The sequence below is a fragment of the Perca fluviatilis genome, chromosome 5, assembly GCF_010015445.1.
Source record: "Perca fluviatilis chromosome 5, GENO_Pfluv_1.0, whole genome shotgun sequence".
Lineage (NCBI taxonomy): Eukaryota > Metazoa > Chordata > Actinopteri > Perciformes > Percidae > Perca > Perca fluviatilis.
In genome coordinates this window covers 11,782,173-11,807,711 of record NC_053116.1, presented here as the reverse complement: position 1 = coordinate 11,807,711, position 25,539 = coordinate 11,782,173, and the positions used below count along the sequence as shown (strand labels likewise).

At 39.6% G+C, this 25,539-nt stretch overlaps 1 protein-coding gene across 1 annotated transcript; it reads left to right on the top strand.

The window, feature by feature from the left end:
• Positions 1-1,267: 1,267 nt before the first annotated feature.
• spats2 (spermatogenesis associated serine rich 2) lies at positions 1,268-22,909 on the top strand. The gene is made up of 13 exons (XM_039800949.1): positions 1,268-1,398; positions 3,798-4,082; positions 5,410-5,489; positions 6,383-6,491; positions 7,059-7,108; positions 7,246-7,468; positions 8,067-8,246; positions 8,431-8,566; positions 14,681-14,739; positions 17,766-17,875; positions 18,144-18,246; positions 19,554-19,699; positions 19,809-22,909. Exons 2-13 carry the CDS (start codon positions 4,058-4,060, stop codon positions 20,064-20,066), a joined length of 1,479 nt encoding a protein of 492 aa, XP_039656883.1. The 5' UTR covers positions 1,268-1,398; positions 3,798-4,057; the 3' UTR covers positions 20,067-22,909.
• The last annotated feature ends 2,630 nt before the right edge of the window (positions 22,910-25,539 follow it).

Sequence of the window (25,539 nt, the reverse complement as noted above, 5' to 3'; positions counted from 1 at the left end):
ACGACGTGGATTATAGGTTGCCAGCTTTGTACAGTCAACGGGTATTGATGTTACAGCTTGTTAAAGTGGAATGTGACTGAGTATATTTATTCAAGTTCTATACTCAACTACAAATTTAAGGGTACTTGGACTTTACTTAAGCCTTTACTCTTCATGCTACTTTCCACTTCTATCCCACTACATTTAAGAGGAAAATATTGTACTTTTTATATTCATTACATGTATACATACAAATTAAGATTTGTGCACACAAAACATAGAGAGAGCTTATAATAAATAATGCATGATTCCAGCTTTGCAAATAATAATAATAATAACAATAATACGTTTATTTTATATTGCACCTTTTACAGACAAAGTCACAAAGTGCTTCACAAGATAAACATTTGTAAAAATACAGTAGGAACCAACAGAAAATAAGCAAGGAAAAAATAATTGAAAGACCAATACAAATCATTTAAAAGATTAAAACCTAAAACCCAAAGTTACAAACAAGAGTCAAAAGCGAATTTAAACAAGTGTGAGATTGCCTCCTTTGAATTGTTTTAATATACATTTATTAATGTATAGGTTTGTACTGTTGTGTCACTTTCACTGTTTTCAGAATTATCAATCTATCAATCGATCATTCAATCAATCAATCAATCAATTAACCAATCAATCAATTACAATAATCATTAGTTGCAGTGCTATACAAAAATAGTTCCACATCAGCCAACTACAACAGTGAAATTCCGCTTTTGAACAAGTAATGATAATTTAATGAATTTATAATAGTACAACGGTCACAGGAGACATTTTTTTGCATTGAGGGCTTTTACTTTTGATAGTTCAGTAACATTTTCAATGGAGGACTTTTACTTGTAACAGAGTATTTTTATTAGTACTGGTATTAGTACCTTTACTTAAGTAAATGATCATACAAATGATTTCTTAAAGGTTTACATATCACTTGGTAATCTTTAACAAATGCCTAATATGATATATATAAATGTATATGTGTGCAACAAGAAACTGTTAAAATACCATCAATTATAACACTACTCATAATTAGTAAACATTAACATTAAAATAACTAACTCAAGTGTAATTAACAACTCAAGTTTAATCAGTTTACCATATATTAGTGATGGTTATTATAAGTGTTATAGCTACTTTTACTTAAGTAAAACATATGAGTACTTCTTCCCCCACTGTATAAATGAAGTACCTTGGTCTCAAGCCTTTGGTAAAACGCTTGGTTTAAAAGGGGGGTTCTTTGAATCCAACCTGGCAACCCCGAAGGAGGAAAATATGCCCACAGCAGACTAGAGAGTACTTGCCATTAAAGACGGCTGGCGGTGGAAGTATCGGTGACCCGTTTCCAGAATCTACTGTTCAGTTTTCTTGCCAACACAAGTACGTATTTAATAATGTTTATTTACTAACACATTGAGCCAATCACTAATCTAATAACTAATGATTTAGTTCTAGTTTAGCTGTTTAACGTCAAAGTTGAGTAGTTAAGGGATGGCTAGCTTTAACGTTACAACAGAGCATTGAATAATAAAAGCTTTCTGTTAGCTGCGTACTAGCTAAGGCTGCATTCAAAGGTCCGTCTTTGCAGAAGGCGTTTATAGTTTATGTTGCATTTAGTAATTGTCAGTGTTGTTGTGAGAATTTTAACGTTTATTGCAAATTACTGCGGTCAGTAAACCAGAGCCCCGCAAAGCTAAGCACATAACGTTAGGTACTGCTAGCAAGCTAACATTACCTCCGGACTTCAGCCAAATGGCTAGCTATGTGAAATGAGAAACACTGAACGGGAGAGCCTGAAATTCACCTAGAAGTTAGCACAATATGTAAAGGTTGGTTAAGCTGCACACAGAGATGTTTCACGAGGAATTTAATAGGGTTAGTTAGCTAACACGAAGTTGGATATTTGATGGTAAGTCTGGAAGCTAAAGTATTTATTTTTCCTGAGATTGAGGGAAACTGGACATTTGGATATGTTTTTACAGCTATCTTGCAGTAAAATCGGGAGGCTGATTTGACTTCTGCAGCAAGCAGGATTGCACGGACTTTGAATTACTATATTATTTAAGATGCTTATTATGTTATTCCATATGATAACGCTACTGCACATTATACTATGTCATTCCCCTCACTATTTCACAGTGTACCATATTATACTATGTTAATGTTTCATTGACCCTTTCAATATATTATATTATATTAAGACTGCTGCTATTAATCACACCACGTCACTTTAACACGTCATCTGTCTCCAAATGTTCTGTATGTTTATCATTTCTACCATTTACTCTATTGTAGTTTATGTACCTCCTTATTTATTTATGTTAGGCCTACTTTCTATGCATATCTTTTTTTAATGTATGGTGTTTCTGTTGTACTGCTGCAACAACCGCTAGGGATCATTAAAGGTGTATCGTATTTATCATTTTACTGGGAAGGAAGCCCCTTTAGATTTCCATACATCCAACTTTAAATGTGCCATCTTCTTCATTTATCTAACAGCTTTTTTAGTTTTATTTGAGTGCTGAGTTAGCACTTTTCCTGTGTTGCATCACAAGTGCACCTGGCTCTCTCTTAAAGACTCAAGCACCATCCCTCTTGATAAACATAATGCATCCCAGTGGTTGCGTGAGTGGCCACTGCAGTGTCACTTGTTGATTGTGCTGATGTGTAGTTTGACGTCTGTAGAGGTGTGGTGGAACCAGGACTGTGTGGCACGCAAAGTCCTAATCACCAGGGTGTGGATTTGTACAGCTTGTAAGTTTCCTTTTCTAGAGAACCAGGGTCAGAAAGAGAAACCTAAAAGTGGGGAAACAGCTGGCCCATAAAATGAATCCAGATTGCTGGAGGTCTGGTTGAAGCATTTTTAAGACTACAGGGGGTATAATTGAAGCAGAGTTGGACAGGGCAGCAGCAGTCAGCAGGAGATTTTTAAGGTACCAATAAAATATTGACTAACCAGCAGTGTGATGGCATCATTTCCAAGACTTTTTGGGACTTTCAGGTGTATTACTTTTCCGGCTATGTTAAGTGCTGAAATGGCAGCATTTTATTGAATTTTGGGATATATTTTGGGTTGAAACATTTGCCTAAAACAAACCGCTCCTTTCTGTCTTATTAGTGCGACTGCAAGTCATCTTTCTCGGTTTCATTTGAATTTGCAGTTTGAGAGTTTCAGTCAAAAAAATTAAAATCACATTGCAAGGCGAAACAGTGTCCAAAGGCACATAGTCAAAAACCATTTGTGCCATTGGTTATGAGTTTGGCTATGAAAAAAGTTCTTGATCATGCCTATTAAAAGCATTTGTCAAATGTGTCAAATTCTTAGATGCCCAGTTGTCTTGTCATCAGCACATGCAAGACTGTGAATATTCTGCGTAGCCCTTACAACTATTATCACCCGCCATTCCTACAGAGAACTGAGAACAAGGAACTCTCCTTTAGATATGTGTTTCTCTGTAGTCTTAATAACTAAATTACATAGTGTTTCTGCCAAGGACAAGACTAACTGCAGATTGTTTTTGAGAATGCTCTGCCAAACGGACAATAACTCATTGAAATCTGTTTTTCATTTATATTTCATAGCCAGAGGAAATGGATTTCATTTGCATTCATATTTTCAGATGTTTCAAAAGTGGAGATTTTGTAGGCCTATCTGTTCGTTTCTGCTTCATACAGCATAGCGACGATTACTTGGATTTTTCTTTTCTACATTCTAGTCCATGGCGCAAAACTATTTTCATTTTCTCTTTTTCCCTTTCTCCCCCCCCCCCCCCCTACAGATTTGGATCAACTTGGTAGAAAAACGAGAGGAAACCCCCAAATCTTTTCCTAAATGGTGGAGGACTGATCTCAACCTCATTCGTCCAACCCTCCTGCCAGTTGTGAGCCTTGTTGGCATCTTCTCGAACAAGAAAAACTGTGGGAAAGTGGCCACTCTTGGAGCCCTTATTTGACCACCATCTTAAACACATTTGAAGTGTTAATACTGTCTTGAGGAAGTACGCAACCAAACATTTCCTGGATACTTCTGTGTGACAACATGGCAAAAAAAAACAGCCCAAAGGGTATGTATTGGCTTTTTTAAGTGTTTTAAAGAAATTAGAAAAATATAAATCTATATTGTGTGTATGTATGTATGTATGTATGTATGTATGTATGTATGTATGTATGTATGTATATATATACTCACTCACTCACTCAAAATGTAGGCATTTGTGTTTTAATGGCTTGAAGGTTTAAGTTGCAGGTAGATCATAGCCTAAGATAAAATAACAAATAAACCTGTGCATATCTGTTAATTAATTTAGTCCTAAAATCAAAAGGGTGGTCTAACAGCTGGCAATACTTTTTACAGTGAATTTGAATAGCTGTTTAGGGAAATGCTGTGGACATTTACAGTGACATTAACCTACTTTCATGCACGGGAAAAACAACTTTTACAAGGCTTATTTTTTTTTTTTTTTTTTCAATAATGCTCTGCCAGCATTTTATTTTCCACCCCGTCTTGTCTTTAAATGGCCATAGATTAACTGCGGACTTTACCCTGCCTTTTCATACTCAGCTGTAGGTTGTTTGTGTTTTTTTTTTTTTTTTTTTTTTTTGGGAGCTTTTCCCCTTTATTCGATAGCAACAGTGATAGACAGGAAAGGGGGAGAGAAAGCGAGGGGATGACACGCAGCAAAGGGGGAGCTAGAGGCCGCCCCCAGCTGTAGGCTTTTGTTCATCAATTTGAGAAAGGAAATGTCCACAGGCCTGTTGTTGAAAATATGTATTTATTATTTTTTCTTTACTTAACTCAACCAGTTTTATTCAGTGTCTGATAACAATCACCCTGAGGTTGTTCTTCATGCAAAAATGTGTTTTTGGAAGCCTTCATGGTTATTAGTTATTAAAATCAGGCGCCTATTCAAGACTGTTCAGGCACAGATGTGATGAGTTTCTTTTTTCCCCAACTGCTTGCTGGTAACTGAAGTGGCTGTGCTTAAATGCCTAAATAAAACATCCTTCCACCTCCACAATACAATGTCCATTTTCTCATTGTGTGGTGTTTTGAATACATATGATGCCCACAGTGAACTAAATCAAATCTACTTTCAACTTATTTGAGAAGTTAAAAAAATGTGTTGCTAGTTTTCTATGTCTGTCCAAGAGTCAGCATTTTACTTTGAATGAAGACAAATGGCTTTTCCATGCACACATCTGCAATCGTAACATCATTCATACACGTAGCCAACGAGTCTTTCTAGGAAATCTCTCTGAAGACGTCTAGTGGGTGTTTTGTTTTGCTAATGTTGCTCTACACTGGTTTGCAAATTGGATTTGAGGCCTGAACAGACAATGGAGTTTGTTTGTTTTTTTGTTATATCTTTTTCCGTTCTATATTATTTTCAGATACGTCAGGGGTGGTGTTTGACACACGCTCAAAAATGGCCATGTCCCAGGGAGGAACAGCTGATAGGATGAAAGAGAAGGTAAGAAGTATACACACTGCACATGACTGGCACAGAGAGACGGTGGGGTTTTCAGTAAAGGGTTACGTTTGAAGCATAAAATCTTTTTTTTTTTTTTTTTTTTTTTTTGCATTATCAATGGCTCCTAATCTGCTCCCAAAGTCCAAACAAATGTTATGTCGTTGGAGTTGCTCCTAAGCTTTGACATTCAGTTTAATTAGTTGTGGGCTCTGTACAGCAGTTTTGGAACCAGTAAACACGAGAGGGCAAGTTGTCCTCATGAGCAACAGTTATAGTATTGCTAAAGGAAAAATCCAACATTTTAGAGCCAGTCTTAATGGGAGTTAATTTATCAGTGTAGTATTTAGATGTTCACTATGTGTATTATTTTAGATTTTCACCTGCTCAACAATAATTTTCCTTAAGGTAAATCATTATGTAATCTAATGACGAGCGGTGTCCTCTTTAAAGCTGTTAATCTATAATGGAACTGCTTAAAGAAAATGTGTCTGTAGTGTAATTTAAAAACAACAACGTTGTGTGGGGTTTCCATGCTTTAAAGCACATTTTGAGTTGCACTGAACCTAAGTGGCAGAGAAAAAAGTAGAGCCAAAACTGCTGACAAATATTTTGGTTCTTAAAAACAATTATGTGATTCATCAGTAGCTATCTATTATTATTATAATAATAATAATAATAATAATAATAATAATAATAATAATAATAATAATAAAAATGAAATTGTTAATATTTGCGTTGGAGCTGGTGGTTTGTTTACACATAATATAAGAAAAAAGAGAGGAAAAAGACGCATTACTATATGATGAATCATGAATGTTGAATCCCATTGAGCTATTCAGTATGAAAACCTGTTTTTCTCATACTTTTTAACTTTTTTCTTTCTATTTTTACAGATCAGTGCCGTCAGGGCAGTTGTGCCCAACAAAAGTAACAACGAGATTGTGCTAGTGTTGCAGCATTTCGAAAACTGTGTTGACAAAGCCGTTCAAGCTTTCTTAGAAGGTATGAAGATGTTGCTGCTTGACTTCAAAAATGCGAATTATGGGCCTCAAAGCTTCCTTAAAAAGAATGACTGACATGATCTCCCCAAACAACTAGTAGTATTGCATGTTTTAGAACAATTATACAAGTGATTATCTACTTAAAAAGTTAGATAATCACACCACATGAGGAAAAGATTTAAGAGAACCTGTATGCTTGTATTATGTGATGCACCTTATCTGCCTACTTCCGCAAATACTCTGATGGTGTTACTATAATTTCCAGCCCTACCTTGTTTACTGTACTTAAGTTGGACCTGGCATGCTGCCCACATTTCTTGTGCTTTACGTGACCTTGACAACCATTTTTTTCCATGCATGCCATGCTTTGCATACATAAGTCTGCTTGCGTCATTTGCATGATTTGCAGGCTTAAAATTAGAACAAGAAGGTTGTACCACATACGTCAAACTGCTTTGTTCCTTATTGAGCGGCATCTTAACAACACCTCAGGGCATTCCGATATTGAGATGGGGTTTGAGTCTGTCATGCATCACCTTCATCATTGTTTGTTTGATTTACAACGCAGGCAGTGCAGTTGAGATCCTGAAGGAGTGGAATGTCACCGGCAAAAAGAAGGTGAGAACCTGAAAGCCTGCATCTTGAATGCCTTTTTGTTGAGTAAGCATACTCAGGTCTGCCCTAGATTTGAAACTATTTACTGTACTGATTAAAGTTAGATTTTGAAAGTGACATTAATATCTCTTCATTTCCAGCCCAAGAAGAAAAAGAAGCCCAAGCCTCAGCCAGAGGCTTCAGCCGAGCCTGCTCCACCTGAGGCCACGTCGCCTGAGGAGGGCAAGGATGAGGTCAACGGCTTTCATGCCAACGGATCAGTAATGGACGTAGAGTCACTTGATTCTCTGAGTGAACAGCTGGACTCTGCCTCCCTGGATGCAGCCGAGCTGGACTCTGAACCTGTTACATCCGAAACCACCGGTAATCTCAGCTCTTAGAAATGATGAAGCCAAAAGAAGGCAGGGCTACGTCATGGACCGTTTTGACTATATGTCAGATGTTTCCTTCTCCTTCTTTATTTTTGTCAGAGTACATTGCTTCTCATTTTTTTGGCCCCCTAATATGACTTCTGATTTCCAACAGCAGAAGTTGAAGCTCGGATCTGTTGAAAATGTTGCTTTTACTCTTGGGTAATGTTTTTGTGACCGAAACTTGCTCAGAACCAGAGCTGAACAGGTGGCCTTGTAAAGCAGTTTGGGGCCGTCGATTATAATAAGGATCAAATAGTCTTCAGTGAGGCCCAATGCTTTTCCATGTGGTTACTTTTAGTAACTGCATATATTCATAATCTATTACTATATGCCAAATTGTCAAATGTATTACTAAGAAATGTATCAAATCCTGCCATTTTCTCTTTTGTTGCTGTATTTCAGTGACTTATGTTGCACTTGGAGAATCTTAAAAGAAACGGCCTAATACTCTGCTGCTGACCGACTTGTGGACTACTTTGGCTCATCTCTATTTTAAGCAGTTATTTGGGGAAAGTTGGTTTATAAACTACTAATCCGTCTTCTCACAGGTGCAGAAGCAGAAAGTCAAGGTAGTGTTCCAAGTCCCCCCTTACAGCAAGGAGGGAGGAATCACCAGGGTCCCAGAGGCAACAAGAACCGACACAGGCCAGGCTCCAATTCACATCCACTCACTTCCTCATTTCCACCCAACACTGATGAACACGGATCATCAGGAGTCAAGAAGATGGGTTAGACACCTTATGCCTCTTACCTTCCCAAAATGATCTGGTCCTGCATGTAGTTTATTACAGTGATTAATAATGCGCAATTTGCTGTTACCTGGCACGTGTTAAACCTAATCTGGGACGAAACGTGTCGTAGCACTTCTTTTTCAGCGTGTGCCTAAGTCATGTTTTAATATCCGCTCCTCAGCTCCCAACATTGACCGCTCTGTGAAGGACCTGCAGAGATGCACCGCCTCACTGACTCGCTACAGGATAGTGGTCAAGGAGGAGATGGACTCCTCAATCAAGAGGATGAAGCAGACGTTCGCTGAGCTCCAGAGCTCGTGAGTACATGTCTTTTAAAATTTGCCTCTGGTCATGGCTGTAGCGCAGCGCATGAGCGTCAGAACAATGTGGAGAGCATTTGGACAATGAGCCGACCACGGGACGGGAATGCGCTCGTTGTCCTCTGCACACGGGCTGCATGATGGTTTGTGTACATAGGTCACAAACGGTGTCACAGCCACACACCCACACACATACACCATGCATGTTGCGCACACAGTGGCAGCTGCAGCCCAGATGTAAGCGACTTTGCTTTTGGGAGAGGTGGGGTGGGGAGAATGTGGAGGGAGGGCCAAGTAGATAGATAGATAGATAGATAGATAGATAGATAGATAGATAGATAGATAGATAGATATGTGTGTATTGAAGGGGGCATTTGTGGCAAACGTGATAGCGGAATGGTAAAGAGTGTCGAGTTTGATAGAGTGGTCTTGCAAGCAACCCTGTATATAGTGTCACCGTAATCTAACATGGGTAGAGCTGTGAACGTAGCAGTGCAGTCTGTGTACAGTTTATCTCTTGGTGAATAAATGCTACAACCATGGATGTATTCTCATTCTAGTGACAAGCCTCTCCAAGTTTTGCTTTACAGATCTCTCCCCCTCTGTAACCAACAACCTCTGAGCTTTATGTAAATAATTGTGTGTGTGACCATGTCACCAATATGAAAATGACCATATGATGTAATTTGCAAGTGCTCTAAAAACCCAGGGGACAAAAACCCTGTTGAGCATGTTGAAAAGTGAGGTACAAACACTTGTAGGGCGATTCTACTGCAAGAAGCTTTTGAGGAACTCAGGCACTGAATTTACAGTAGTTCCTGTATCATAGTTGAAGGTGTTAAAAATGTTTTAGTACTTCGTTTTTTTTTTTTAAAGATTATTTTTTGGGGCATTTTTTAGGCCTTTATTTTATATTTTGTATGTATATGTATAGGACAGTTTAGACTTGAAAGGGAAAGACATGCAGCAAACGGCCACAGGTCGGAGTCGAACCTGCGGCCACTGCGTCGAGGAGTAAACCTCTGTATATGGGCGCCTGCTCTACCAGGTGAGCTAACCAGGCACCCGTGTTTTAGTACTTCTAATGTTCAGAAACTTGGGCACTATGACATGAAATACAACACATTTTAATAATACTTTTTAATTGTTATAGTTAATTAAAACTATATATTTAAGGAATGCAGACTTTTACTCCTTAAAGGAACACGCCGACTTATTGGGAATTTAGCTTATTCACCGTAACCCCCAGAGTAAGTCAATACATACCCTTCTCATCTCCGTGCGTGCTGTAACGCTGTCTGACGGCTCCAGCATTAGCTTAGCCCAGCACAGATCCTGCAGGTAACTGGTTCCAACTAGCCTACTGCTCTGAATTGTGACAAAATAACGCCAACATGTTCCTGTTTACATGATGTGATTTGTAGAGTCACATATCACTCCGCCCAAGTACTATATTCTTCCGCCTGAGAATATAGTTCCCGGTTTGTTTACGGTTAGAAGATGGCTGTGTCTCATGTTAACGTTGTTTTTTGTACACGCTGTGACTCTACAAATCACAACATGTAAATAGGAACATGTTGGCGTTATTTTGTCACTTATTCGGAGCAGTAGGATTACTGGAACCATTCACCTGCCTGTTCTGTTATGGGCTGATGCCGCTGGAGCCATCAGACAGCTTTACAGCACGCACGGAGATGAGAAGGGTATGTATCGACTTTTCTTACTATGGGGGTTACGGTGAATAAGCTAAATTCCCAATAAGTCGGCGTGTTCCTTTTAAGGTTTTGGAGTCGAGTCATCTCATCCTTCTGACTTATCATGGCCTAAATTGATTATTACAGCCAAGAAGAGGTGAACTGTGATTTTTCTCTTACGTATGCTAGTACAGTATTTATATGAAGTGTGTAAGCAACAATGAGTGATGGCCAGCCCTGATTACTAATGATTAAAGACTGCGCAAAAGTTTGTGAGCTTAGTTCCCCCGGCTCAGTAATTTCCGGAACTATTTGGTTGAAAAAGGCTAGTTTTTTTTTTTTTTCTTTAGGTCATGTTGCTTGTTTACTAAAGCGTTGTGGATGTCGTTGCATTTGTTGTGTGCGTGTGCGTGTGTGTGCGTGTGCGTGTGCGTGTGCGTGTGTGTGCGTGCATTTTTCTTACCTTTGTCCTACCTGATGACACTGAGACGGTGCTTTGCATAATAGGTAACAGTCATTGGATAGATAGATATGTTGAACCTCCAGTACCTTTTTACGAAGCCTCTGATGTGACAAGTCAAATATTATAGACTAACTAGAGTGTAGGGTAGTATTACAAGCATTAAAGGTCCCATGGCATGAACATTTCACTTTATGAGGTTTTTTAACATTAATATGAGTTCCCCCAGCCTGCCTATGGTCCCCAATTGGCTTGAAATGGTGATAGGTGTAAACCGAGCCCTGGGTATCCTGCCTAAAAATCCAAACGGTGCCCAACCCTACTCTGCCTTTGAGTAGGGTTGGGTACCGTTTGGATTTTTACGATTCCGATGCCGAACCGGTACTTTTAAAACGATTCAGATTCCTAAACCGATTCTTGAAAAACTGAAAAATTACATAAAAAGGCTTTTTATGGAGTTTTTTTTAATTTAAAATTATTTAAATTTAACAATATATTAACGTTTTAAAGTACTTAAATATATAAGTAAACCTAAGTCACCTAACACACAACTACACTAATTTAACAAATAACAGTTACACTATTAACAAGTAACAACAAAATAAATGTTGTTGAGTTGGTATGCCAACCAGCTTCAAACTTTAGCAGTTCTTTTGCAGAAAAATGACCATATTTGCCTTCTCTGGCAAGATACTACACCTCTCCTGACTTATGGCATGTAGGCCTACTGCATAGGAGAAAACTCTCTCAGACATTGTCCAAGAGGTCTGTACACACCCAGGTAGGAGTTTGAAAGGGCAGACAATTTGGGGAGGCTGTCTCGCCTCCCCCACCACCAGGCTACAGGGTCTTGTCTTAAACGATAGACTAGCAGAGTAAGTGTAATGTTTACTAGCGATCACGTGAAGTCAGTGAAGGGTTAATATGCTTTTACGTCCGTTTTGGTGAGCCCAGAGGGAAAATATGCCATTTTAAAAGTAGCCTACATATACGGTAGCTAGCTAACGGTAGACTACAGAGAAAGTGTGATATTTTTACGTCCGTTTCAGAGCGTGTACAAAAAGCAGTCTATCAGCTGTGATTGTAGAGTGCATGTCGGGGGAATAGCGCCGACACGCGCTTCACATCGCGAGCGGGCACGTGCGCCACTCGGCAGAAAGGGGGGGGAAAAAAAGAGGCTGCCGCTGTCCGGAGCGACAGAGGGAAAATATTTCAGTCGGAACCGAAATGAGGAACCAAAATTCGCGTTCTAATCCGATCCGAATACTACCGTTTGCGTAGGAACCGGTACCATAGTGGAACCGGGTTTCGGTACCCAACCCTACCTTTGAGAAAATGAAATCTCCGATGAGCTGTTCTGGAATCTTGCTTGTTATGAGGTCATAACAAGTGAGGTTACCTCCCCTTTCTCTGCTTTGCCCGCCCAGAGAATTTACCCACCCATGAGAGAGAGACATCATGGCTTTCATACGAGAAAAGTGGCAGTTGGTCAAGGCCACACCCCCACCCTCCACCTTGCCCCCCCTCTCTCCTCCTCAATAGCTACAGACACAGAAATGGCACATCCTAAGGAAAGCTCATTGTGGGACTGGCTCTAGTGGCTGTAATTCTGCACCAAGGCTGAATTTCTGGAAAAAAGAGACTTCAGATACAGTATTAGGGGACCACTAAGGCCTATATAAAAGCATCCAAAGAGCACCATGTCATCGGACCTTTAATATAAAACTGAAGAAATACTGTTATCATTTGTGTTGTCATTTTGTTTTAAGCTTTAAGCAGTCACTTCTAAGCCAGCACAGTGCCAGGGGCAGGCTCCATCCACAGCTTGTTCTGTGATTAGTTTACACACTTCAGAGATAACTACTAGCATACGCAAGAGGAAATCTGGGTTCACCTCTTCTTGGCTGTAATCTATTTAGGCCATGATAAGTCAGCAGGATGAGATGACTTGACTCTAAAAACTTATTTTTTTTGTATTTCATGTCATAGAGAGATACTTCATCATTCTCTCCGAAAAGCTCTGGTTTCTTATTTTAGTGTGTAGTCAACATAACACGTCATTATCTCAATGAATTGTACTGAAACAAATTTCTATTTTGGCCAGTAAAAAAAAAAAAAAAGCTTGGATCCACCAGTCCTTTTGGCCGGTGATTTAAAAAAAAGGGAATTTTGGACATAGCTCGTGGGTATCTGCTGTCCAGAGGCTTCATAAAGGCTGCACCAGAGGTACAGAGAGATCATGACTGATAAAAGCTCAACATGCTTTAACTAGGTCAAATAATGTGTCATCCAAGCCTCCAAGAACCAGTGTGGACTGTGAGGGGATTTTGGTGTAGTGGCCACAGTTGGTAGCAGGATCATGTTACACACACTTTCCTAAAATGCTTCCCCCCCACCCCCCACCCCCCAACATTACAAAAAGAAGTGGATTTTCTGAGAGTCAAACACCTCAAAAGTGGTCTTTGTATAATCAGAATTTGATCAAAAAGGTCCAAATCAAGTCTTAAAAAGCTGTATAGGTCTGAGGAAGTCTGAAAAAGTTGTTGGTGTCCGGTGAACCGCTTTTATTGGTATGAATGGGGTGCTATCCTGAAACACCAGTATCCGCACCAGGATCAGTTCTCTTAATAGATGCATGGTTTATATATGTTCTTAATTGCCACACTCAAGGGTGGGGCGAAAAGTATTGGGCCATTACTGTAGCAAAATGATTTGCTAATATGTGTGGAGAGTTGTGCCACTGTATGTCAATCTGTGTGCAAATGTACCTCAATCCGTGTGTGTGTAATCCAATTTGAAAATGTGTAGAGAAAGCTAGTACTTTTTCACCGGTCCACGAGGCTACCGCCGCCTGGAGGTATGTAGGCTGCATTGAGGCACAGTGCGAGCAGAGCGGTACAGACAAATCTTCACACACATTGGCAGATCTCTGTCACGGTAGAAGTGTAACTAAAGTCGCGTGTGAAAAGACAATTAACAGGCTTGCTGAATTGTAACCGATGACTTGTCTGTATTTCAAGCTCTTTGAGCAAAATACTTTCACTTCCTTTTTCAGCCAAATATGTGTACCCATTTACAGTTTAATATACAAATGTACAGATGCATGAATGCGTTTACAGATTGTCAACGCATTTACAGATCTATGCACACATTTACCGATCTGTCTCCACATTTACAAATCTAAATACAGATGTGGAGATTTTGTTTAGACACACTGATTCTGAATAAACATTTGCAGCTTCCTGTATACTTTCACAAATCTCAGTACGCATTTAAAGATTTACAAATCTGCGCACACATGGATTGAGATAGGGTTGCACAACAGTCCTCATAGAGAAGCCTTCTACGGACTGCCTTACTCTATAAAAAATCGTAAGAAATTAGGATAATCGCAGCCATTCATGGTGTTTGACTTGTTTGTACACGCAAGAAAGAACGGATGTTTGTGTAAAGAATGCGGGGGGTAGGTGAAGAGAGCCTGAGGGAGAAGGTCAATACCCTCATACTATCCCCTCTGCACACCTGGCCAATTATTGCGTAAATAGGTGCGGTTGTCATATTGTCATTTCACTGTCAACTGGGCTCAGCTTTTTGTGTATTTTTAGCTGCTGGGAAATCAAATTGGTATGATAACAATAATTCACTCCAGGTTATGATTTATCATTTGGTTAAGGCACTCATATGCTGATCTATGGCACCAGGGAGAGCTGCAGTATACTTTACTGCTAATATCACACAGTATAGAACTTCCTTTCATGCATTAATAACTAACTGTTGAATTGTATTGCACTTGGCTGTTTTGCATTGTTATTCACTGACCCTGCTGTATTTCTGATGTTTTGTGTTAATTGGAAATTCAGCTCAAAGTTAGCGTTCATAATATTTCTTCTTATCTCGGAGTGATTCATGAAAAATGACCCCTCCTCTCTTTTTTTTTTTTTTTTTTTTTTTTTCTAGTTTAATGGACCGAGAAGTGACTCTACTGGGAGAGATGGACAAAGTGAAAGCAGAGGCCAGTAAGTACTGTATTTTTAACTACGTAGACTAAACCAAAACTTAGCTTGTCACCTACCACCCAGGACCTGTTAGTATTCTTCACATATAATTATGACCTGACTCAAGGGCCTGGAGAATCTGACCTGAATCGCTTCCGGAGAGGTAGGAAAGGAGATAGTTGTGTCCCAGTTTCTACAGAGCTGCTGTGGTGCCCCCAGGGTCCTGATATACCGCGTGTGCGTGCATGCGCGTTCGTGTGTGTGTCAGTCATGACCGAGCAAGTCAAGACTGCATATTTGTACAAGTAGGCCATTCTATCTTCTTCTGTCCAGTGTATAGTGTTGTGTGTTCCAGGCCTGGACAAAGTGAATAGTGTCAGGTGTCGAGGGAGACTCAATGCTGTCTTTGTGCAAGGTGATTGGGGAATTGAGAGGAAAGCGAAGAAACTAGTATTTCTTCAACATTACATAAGCCAGGTTTCCTCAAAATGTACCTGCTACCTACCCCCTTCCTGTCTAAGACTTGTGTTTTAACTGATGCCTTTCTTTTATAACATTTTGATCTCCTGCAGGAAAAGATATAACTGATAAACTTATAATGTAAGAATCCAAACCCCAAAAAAGAATGTTTTCAGTGTTGATTAGTGCAGTCCATTCCTTATTGATCTGTACTGTAGGTACCAGTGTTACTATCAATTAATCTGCAAATAATACCTCATTTTATCAATTAATAATTTGGTCTATAAAGTAATAATACGTTTAATTTAAAGCTGTGGTAGGCACTTTGTTTGGTGTCGTTGAGCAAAACTTTCATAATATTCGTTCAGCATATTGTAATTCAAGTAGTCTGAGAGAAAACTAGCCTTCTGCACCTTCTTTTGACTATGTATTCAGGCCTTAGATAATCTAGCAGAGAGAGAGAGAGAGAGAGAGAGAGAGATCTCACTCTACAAATTCTGGCGTTATTTTTTTTTTGCATTGTACCCACTGCAGCTTTAATATAGCACCTTTTACAGAACAAGTCCTAAAGTGCTTCACAAGAGTAAAATTGTTCAAATAAAAAAAAAAAAAAATTACAAACATGAGACAAAGGCCATTTTAAAGAAGTGAGTCTTGAGCTGCTTTTTAAAAGTGTCAAGAGAGACCACAGAACGTACGACGACAGGGAGGGCGTTCCACACGGTCACTATTTAAAGGCACGGTCCGTGGATGTATTAAGCCCAGGTCAGACCAAAGATTCGCGACTAGACAAGTTGAAACTTGCAACGAGCCGGTCTGCAGCGTTCTGAAACCTGCCAGCTCACACTAATGCGATGAGACCAGACGGTCTATCATCTCCATAGCAACGCCTCTTTGTACTTCTGTTCTAACTTCTGACTTTTAGGCTTTTTTTTTTTTTTGTAGATGGATATATTTGTCTCGTCTAAATATGAATGTGGATAACGTTAGTGATAGTGAGAAGCGTGCTACAGTTGCATTTCTAGTGATGAATCAGTGAAAAACGTTTTTTTGTTGCTCTGATTTCTGTTACCAGCTGACTTCTCCATTGGCTGTTAAAACGGGTGACGTCTCTTACGTTCTAAAACCAGCCTCTGGAGACTGGAGAAGCATGAAAGACCATTTAAAAAGTATAGAGTTGTCCTCTCAGCCGTCTTTTGTGGCAGGAGATTCCAAACTTTTGACCGTCAGTGTACATGGTATCTTGATGTGCAAATGGCTTTATCTTTGACCCTTGTTTACCTTTTTTAGAGTCAACTGTACTTTGAGCTTTTCATATCAAAAGAGTACAGCTGAGTTCTCACAGGGAAAACGAAACCTAACTGGGATTGCAGGGAAAATCAGTAGTACAGAAACAGACGGAAAAAATAGACTAACAATAATCTGCAGCTTTAATCATTTAAAGGAACATGCCGACTTATTGGGACTTTAGCGAGTCGATGCATACCCTTCTCATCTCTGTGCGTGCTGTAACTCTGTCTGACACCACCACCGCAAGCTAAGCCTAGCACAGATCCTGGAGGTAACCGGTTCCAACTAGCCTACTGCTCCCAATAAGTGACAAAATAACGCCAACATGTTCCTGTTGTGATTTGTATAGTCACAGGGTATACAAATAACAAGGTCACTATGCTTTTACTATCTTGTAATTGTTGACTCTATTCCTCCAACTCTGAGCCAACTCCAGGCGAACTCTGCTCCTCACCACAGGGCTTCAGGTGCTGCGAGCAAATCACTCCGCCCAAGTAGCAGAAGTAGCAGTGCTTCGCCTTCCTGAGAATATAGTTCCCAGTTTGTATACAGTTCGAAGACTGCTGTGTCTCATATGAACTAGTTATTTGTACACCCTGTGACTATAGATATCACAACATGTAAACAGGAACATGTTGGCATTATTTTGTCACTTATTGGGAGCAGTAGGCTAGTTGGAACCGGTTACCTCCAGCATCTGTGCTAGGTTTAGCTAGTGTTTGGGCGTCAGACAGAGTTACAACACACACGGAGATGAGCAGGGTATGTATCAACTTGTGTAACTCTGGGGGATACGGTGAATAAGCTAAAGTCCCAATAAGTCGGCGTGTTCCCTTTTTTTTTAAGTCCCTTTTCAAGGATGATACCAAATATTATCTAAAGCCAGTTTCTCAGTTTGCTGATTTTCTCTTTGTGACAAAAAGTGAATATTTGAGTTTTGGACTATATGTCGGACAAAAGACAAAAAGAAAACATTTGAAGGCACCACCTCGGGCTTCAGGAAACTGCGAATGACATTTTCTAGACCAACCGATTAATTGAGAAAATAGCCAGCAGATTAATCGCTAATGAAAATAATCAAGATCGCTGGCAGGCATGTAGAAGACATAGCACATGACATGAAGATATTTAATTATTACATAGAGTCCCTTAATTGGACATAATCTGTCCGAATTTGTATTCCACTCTGAAGCAGAGACTCCATGCGCAAGAAAGATGGAAGATCTTCTTGTTGGTTTCATAAAACGGTGTTCACCTTTTGTTAACATCTGTTAAAGATCACATTTGATGTGTTTCAGTGGGGATTTTGGACTCCCGGCAGAAGAGAGCGGAGGAGCTCCGACGGCTGACCGACCAGTCAGCATCCATGTCTGAGGAGCAGTTGACTGAACTGCGGGCGGACATCAAGGTCTTTTCTTACAATACAGCCGCTCTGTTTCTTTCTCACAATGTTCGACTCGCAGCAAACTACATGTGAAACGGGCGTTAATTGTCGAGCCCACAATTGAAAGCAAATTAAAAAAGCTCATTTGTAGCAATGTTGTTGTCTTTTTCAAGGTGAACTACAAGCGGAAAAAAATAACTGAAAGAAAATGGCAAATTTAAAATACATTTTAGCTGCATTTTTGGGCATGCTTATATAATATAATTCATTGTCTCTTCTTTTTATATTGCAGCACTTTGTGAGTGAGCGTAAATATGACGAGGACCTTGGGAAAGCTGTAAGATTTACATTTGATCTTGAACCGCTGAAGGCGAGCATCTTAGGGTTTGGATCAGGTAAAGTATGATTTTCATCTGTTTATCTTACCTTTCCAAAGTCCAAAGTGAAACTTTCTGGAAAACTACTCCTCATCCCTATTTATTAATCCTGAATGATACAATACACCCTCCCCACAAATCACTAAAGCAAGCTTTTCAGCTGCTCAGTTTCAGCATTTTATAAGCTCATGTCCACAATTTGTCAGCAGACTGGAAGTACACTCAGTGGCTCATAAACTAATGTCAAAACGAGAATGTTAGCTAAAGCTGAAAATACAAGTATTACAAGTAATACTTGTATATACAAGTAATACATTGGCATCATGTGGTTTTAGAGGAAGCCAGTTAATCACTCTTGTTACTGGGGAACACAAACAGATGTACAATTGATAGAACTTTGCTGAACAAAAGCAGGGATCGGTCTCATAAAGTAGGATTGTTAAGTTGTCGGGTGCTTCTCAGACCGAGGACCGTAAACTTCAAATTAAAAACGGGAGCACACTGATTCATTTTTAATAGCCTTTTTAATAGAGCAAACGGTTCTGTTTCCACCTTTTTGTCCTTGGACCACATACCATAGTTCATTTATTTTATTTCATTGGTTTATTTGATAGGGACCATTCATCTTTATGAACATTGTATAAAAAAAACACCATGTAAATATGCCAGAATTAGTAAAAAATAACTACTTTTCATCTGTAGTCCCTAGGCAGGTGACATAGGACTAACATAGAGACAGCCAGCAGTCATACAGCACTTATTCACTCACTATAAATTAAAAGGTACACATAATGGTGACGTATACATTGACAAAACAGAAATACATGATGAGAAAGACATTTTTCACCCACCTCTATACTGCATTCATTTTAACCGTGAAAGTGTATGGGTGATTAAATGTGTGACAGGTAAAAGTGAGTGAGTGGTTTTCTAGGAGCCACTGTTTTTAAAGTGAGTTTTAAAGGGGTTGAATGTAGAACGCGCCTTTATTTCATGTCACACTTTGACCAGACCTTTATTAGACTGTTCTCATACAATCTGTCTCATACTCTACACTATCTGTTTTGAGTCCTATCAGATGTCCTTTCATTCTGCTTCATTTCATAAATGTTGACGCAGCCTGTCTTTCGTCGCTGCAAGATTTCTTGGACAAAAGTTGAGTGTAAACAGGGTCTTATGAACCACTTCAAATCGCAAATATGGACCCTGCTAAAAAAAAAAAGAATCTTGGTTCTCAGTGCAGATGCAAAGCATATTTAGGAATTGTGCTTTATGAGACGGGTCCCAGCTTGTACGGTTAGTGATCGACCTTGTTTCTTTTACAGTTTACCATCCGCATACTGGCTACTCCCACCGGTCCCGCTGTAGCTCCACGTCCTCTTCGGTCGCCAGCCCGAGCCAGCTGGAGACTCCTCCTCCCCCCCAGACTCAAAGCACCCCCAATGAACACCGCCCTCCACCAAACAAACAGGTCAGCTGCGAAAGCAATTGTGTTTTCATTCAGACCATAAAGAAGTTGACTTTACTTGAGCAATGTGCGTAATCCGTAGTCGCTCACTGGCTTTTAATTCTCGTCCCAGATTTTCCAAGGCAACAGGCGTACTTTCCAGGGACAAGGGTATCATTCGGGTGCTCAGAGGTATAACGGCGCTTCCTACCATGACCGGAACGCCGCTCGTGCTAACCACCGCTACCAGAGTGACAGTGGCTCTTCTGGTCCTTCGCAGCACTCACACAGCTCCAGAGGTCCCCACCATTTCTCCACGTCCTCCTACAACCCAGACCGACCCTCTCATAACGGGCTGCCCCAAAGGCCTCCGCGGACGCAATGCCCCTGACATTGGAAACCCCGTGCTTAATCAAACCCATCTACTAACCCTTGCACTCGTCTCCCCATAGCCTCCCCCTTGCCTTCTACACTCTTCCCCTCTACTAACTCCTTTCAATGAAGAATAGAATACAAGTTTACATATTTCTGTCAGTCGAGCTGTAGTGCCACCTCTCTACATCAAACTTGAAACGCTTTCACTGTCCTGTAATCGCTCATCCTTTTTGCATTTCTTCCATCCTGGTTAAGGTAACCGCTTCTATCTTTAGGCTCCCTTTGAGCGATCTCGTTGCTATGCTATTGCCAGTCTCTGTTATTTTCTACATTTAAGCTGTCTGCCAGAGACCGCCATGATTACCTGCAACATTTTGTGCACTATTGAAGTTGAGCTCTTAGTTCTATTTTTACGGTGGCTTATGTCAGCTCTCTGATTTGCACGTCAGATCTATTTTTTTTAAATATTTTTTTCTCGTCTCTCAGAACCATTTCAATGCCTTCACCGTGGAAAGCGTAGTATATGTGCTAGTGCTGCAGTTCTAGCATTTACAGAGATTTTTGTCATCATGAGAGTAGACCTGCAATCAACACTACAGACTATCATTAATCTTTACAATGTAAAAAAAAAAAAAAAAATGAAGCATATCAAACTGTAATCCAGAGCTTTTCGTATGGCTGCTACAAACCATAGAGAACTTGTTAACACTAGGACTTAGATGTGTTTGAGAGTAACTCTGTGAACAGAGAGGTTGCCGCCTTAAAGGAATAGTTCGACATTTGAGAAATGGCTCATTCCCTAACTTTCCGAGAGTTGGATACGAAGATGGATACCGCCCTCGTGTCTGTACGATAAATATGAAGCTGTCAACAGCAGCCGGTTAGCTTAGCACAAAGACTGGAAGCAGGTGGAAACAGCTTTGTTACCTGACCTAATGTCACAAAATCGGCCTTCCAGCACCTAAAGTTCAATAATCAACACTTTCTATTTTGTTTATTTTGTACAAAAACTGAAGTGTAAAGACACCAAGTTGTGGTTTTATGGGGGGCGCGGGGGTTATGTGCCAGGCAGGTGGCGCAAAGCCAGCGGTTTCCCTTGTTTCCAGTCTTTATGCTAAGCTAAGCTAATCAGCCGCTGGCTGTAGCTTCATATTTACCGTACAGACGTGACCGCGGTATCAATCTTCTCATCTAATTCGCTGCAAGAAAACAAAGATGCACGTTACTCAAAATGTGGCGCTTTTCCTTTAAATATTGCCTAAGACAGTGATGCGTCGCGCTCCCACTGGCCAACGGTTATCGTGTGTGCTGTTGTTGGCTTGCTGTCCGTTATTTTGTAACAAAGAGAGGGCTCATTACCGTTTTGTAGAATACTGTTAAATAATGTCAAAACTCACAACAAAGGAAACTGTCTACATGCTGTTGTATATTTAGTCCTTTACAATTCTTCAAATGGATTTTCTTCCACACACAGTTTCTTCTTTGTGTTCTTGCGTTGTTATATGCAGATGGACGGCATATTAATGACATGCTTGCCTTTAGTCCCAGAGAGACTTCACATTTGCCTTTCTAGAGACATAGATGTCTGCATCATGATGGCTTCCTAAACAGATGGTACTTGTAGAGGAGATGATTTATAATTATATGTGTAAGAATAAGATCTTTTCTTCCTTTTTTTTTTATATTCTCAATTTATCCCATCCATGAACGTAAAACTGATCAAACCGATGAATGAATTAGAAGGTTGTATTGAGCTAAGAATTTTTTTTTTTTTTGGTCTTCTATGGCTGCCAAGTAGACGCTTTAAGGCTGTTTTTGGGGTTATGTCTCATCGTACTGTCCACAGCTTCTAACAGAAAGCTGGTGCGTACCTCGGTGCTGATGATATGAAGCGGCCTGTCTTCTGGCAGTGGGCTTTAATTTAAGGGACCGGGACCCCCGGTGATGCCTCTTCTCTTCTTGTAGTTATGTACATACAGCATGTGAAGCGCCAAGGCTGTAATGTAACTGACTGGTTGTTACATAATTGCTGCATTTTCTCCATAATGTGTCGTCTTCCTTTTGAGCAGACTTCTCCCCCCCCCCCCATTGTTTGTTTCCTTGTGGGTTTTCATATGATGGGGAGATTTTTCTTCTTATTTAAGAGATTCAAAACCCCCAGTGATTATTAGTTAATATTGTGGAGAGAAGAGCGTTAACTTGTTTGGTGAATATGTACTAGAACGACACGTTTTGACTGAAATCGTCATCGCCCGTAGTTGCAGATGGTTTGATTTACTCCAGTATATGGAGATGCTGGATTTGTTCAATCATGACTCAAAGAGAGTAGATTGTGTCTGCCTCACTTTAACCACTTTTTTTGTTTTACATTCCAAACTGTAGGAATATTAGGTTATCGCCAAAGAAATAATTTTGTCCTTTTTTTTTTTTGTTTTTTTTTTTTGTTTGCTCGGCCTGTAAAGAATTCCAAAGGGGATAAATCCAACACTTCACCTTTTTTTCTTCTTCCTATACTACTTTTATTTTCTGATTCCTTACTGTATATACATATATGTAGCTATATAATTTTGTGCTCACATGGGGCATTTTGTATGTGATATTCATATTAGGCATAAATAATGGAGGTTAGACATTTAGTTAATTCATTCTTCCAGTAGACCTTGTGTCCTCCTCAAGACAACCTTTCTGAGACAACTGTTTACTCAAGTGCCTTTTCTTGTCTCCCACTGATTCATTGACATCCCCTCCACCAGAATATGGACCAAAGACATCGACCGTCCCCAACACCCCCTCTCTTTCTCCCCACTCACTGAATTGCACACTTTTTATTTACTATGAATAAACAGTTTGCAATACTGACTGTGTGTGTGTTTTTATTTATTTATTTTTTTATACTCTGATGTAATGGTCTATCCGTCAGTAAGCAAACCCGGCACTGAAGCAGAGGTTACAATGAGCTTTTACAGTTATGTTTAACAAAGTAAGCGACCGTGGGATGTGGAGGTATACAGCTGCAATCATTTAGCAACATATTTCCTGCTTATGTGCTGCAAGTGTTACTCTTCACTTTTAGTTTTAACGGTTATATTAAATGCAGGGCTTAAAGTATTCCGGCACCGTGCCGGATCTCCGTTGTGCAGTTTAATATTTTCGAGTCAATTGATTTCACCTACCAATCATAAGAGGAACGCAGCTCTAACTAACACAGGGTTCTGATTTCTGGCATATGAATATTTTAGAAAAACAAATTAATTAAAAAGTCCACCTGGGATTTGTTTTTGATGCGCTGGGTTTAACCAATCGTCGAACTTCCACCTACCAATGAAACGAGTTCTAGCCAATCAGATGCATAGTAGGGCGGGCCGAAAAGCGAGAGTGCGGTGTTGTCTCCGTGGTAACGCGGCTAAAAAAACCTAGGCAAAGTTTATCCAACTTGGAGCATGTAGATACAGCTTTAGTTGAGAAAGTAGTTAAAATAAATGGCGCTGGGCGTGAATAGAGGACAAGACGAAAAGGGTGGAGATGGGAAGCTGTTTAGAACTTGGTGCCTCAAATTGAGGGAGCCGGGTGCTTCTGCAGCGCATGTTGAAGGAAGACACTGGACGACAGCAGCGGTAAGACGGGGCTTGCTAGTCACAAAGCTTCGGTCCGTGCACTCTCTGTCTGAGTACGTTACCGGCAACGACCGTTACCGCTGCGACTGCGCCTGTTCCTTTACTGACCGACCGTGATACAAACAATACGTGTGTGCACGTTCACTGTAGCTATCTGAAGCCCAAACTGCGTTGACAAAGCTGTCTGTTTGGAATCAGCATGGCAGGTATTAACGGCCTTGTCCCAGAGTTTAGATGTCTAGCTATATGAAAAGATAAACAATGCGACGTTTTTAATAAATGGAAACAAAAGCAGCTAGTATCAACATGGACAACATCTTGAATGTAATTTAAAAATTATGACTTTTATTATTGTGTAATTAATGTCAGAAGGACTTTAACTGTTTGCCAGTCAAATTAACTTTAATGAGTGCATATTGAAATATTACAATGTTGGTTGGAAAAAAATGCATCTCAAAATGCATCAGATTGATGCTTTAAAATGTGGAATATTTAAAATTCTCTTCCGGGGGAGCATGCCGTTAAACATAACGGCTTTGTCCAAGAGTTTATGAAAAAGCTAAACCATGCAAAGTTGTGATTGTGATGTGTAATGTAAGAATTTTTTTCACTTTAAGCCCTGTAAATGCAGTAACGAGAATAAACTAGAACAATCTGAACTATTGAAACAGCCAGCAGAGGGCACCATTACTCTTAGAAAATGTTCTTATGTGATTTATTTTTTTTTTTAGAGGGAGGTTTGGTGGAGGACCTCATCAATCCGCAATGGTGAAAACTATTAATATCTTTCTCATAACCAATACAACAATGTACAATAAGTTTACTTGTACTCCATTACAAGTACAAGTCTGCAAATTTGCTCAATCAAAGTTGAGGCCAAAATCCTTAGCCCCCCCAGGAATTACGGAACATTTTCCTAACAAAACAAAAAAAAAAAAAAAAAAAAAAAAAAAAAAAAAAAAAAAAAAAAAAAAAAAAAAAAAAAAAAAAAAAAAAAAAAAAAAGAAAAAAGACAAGGAAAAAAAAAAGAAAAAAAAAGAAAAAAAATGAAAGAAAAAAAAAAAAAAAAAAAGAAAGGAAAAAAAAAAAAAAAAAAAAAAAAAAAAAAAAAAAAAAAAAAAAAAAAAAAAAAAAAAAAAAAAAAAAAAAAAAAAAAAAGGGGGTTAAAAAAAAAAAAAAAAAAAAAAAAAAAAAAAAAAAAAAAAAAAAAAAAAAAAAAAAAAAAAAAAAAAAAAAAAAAAAAAAAAAAAAAAAAAAAAAAAAAAAAAAAAAAAAAAAAAAAAAAAAAAGAAGAAGAGGATTAGAGTGAAAAAAGAGGGCCAAAACAAAACCAGATGGGATGGCATGTCGCTGCAGGATGCTGTGGTAGCCATGCTGGTTCAGTATGCCTTCAATTTTGAATAAATCCCCAACAGTGTCACCAGCAAAGCACCCCCACACCATCACACCTCCTCCCCATGCTTCACGGTGGGAACCAGGCATGTAGAATCCATCCGTTCACCTTTTTGCGCCGCGAACACAAAGACCGCGGTTGGAACCAAAGATCTCAAATTTGGACTCATCAGACCAAAGCACAGATTTCCACTGGTCTAATGTCCATTCCTTGTGTTTCTTGGCCCAAACAAATCTCTCCTGCTTGTTGCCTTCCTTAGCAGTGGTTTCCTAGCAACTATTTGACCATGAAGGCCTGATTCGCGCAGTCTCCTCTTAACAGTTGTTCTAGAGATGTGTCTGCTGCTAGAACTCTGTGTGGCATTCATCTGGTCTCTAATCTGAGCTGCTGTTAACTTCCGATTTCTGAGGCTGGTGACTCGGATGAACTTATACTCAGCAGCAGAGGTGACTCTTGGTCTTCCTTTCCTGGGGCGGTCCTCA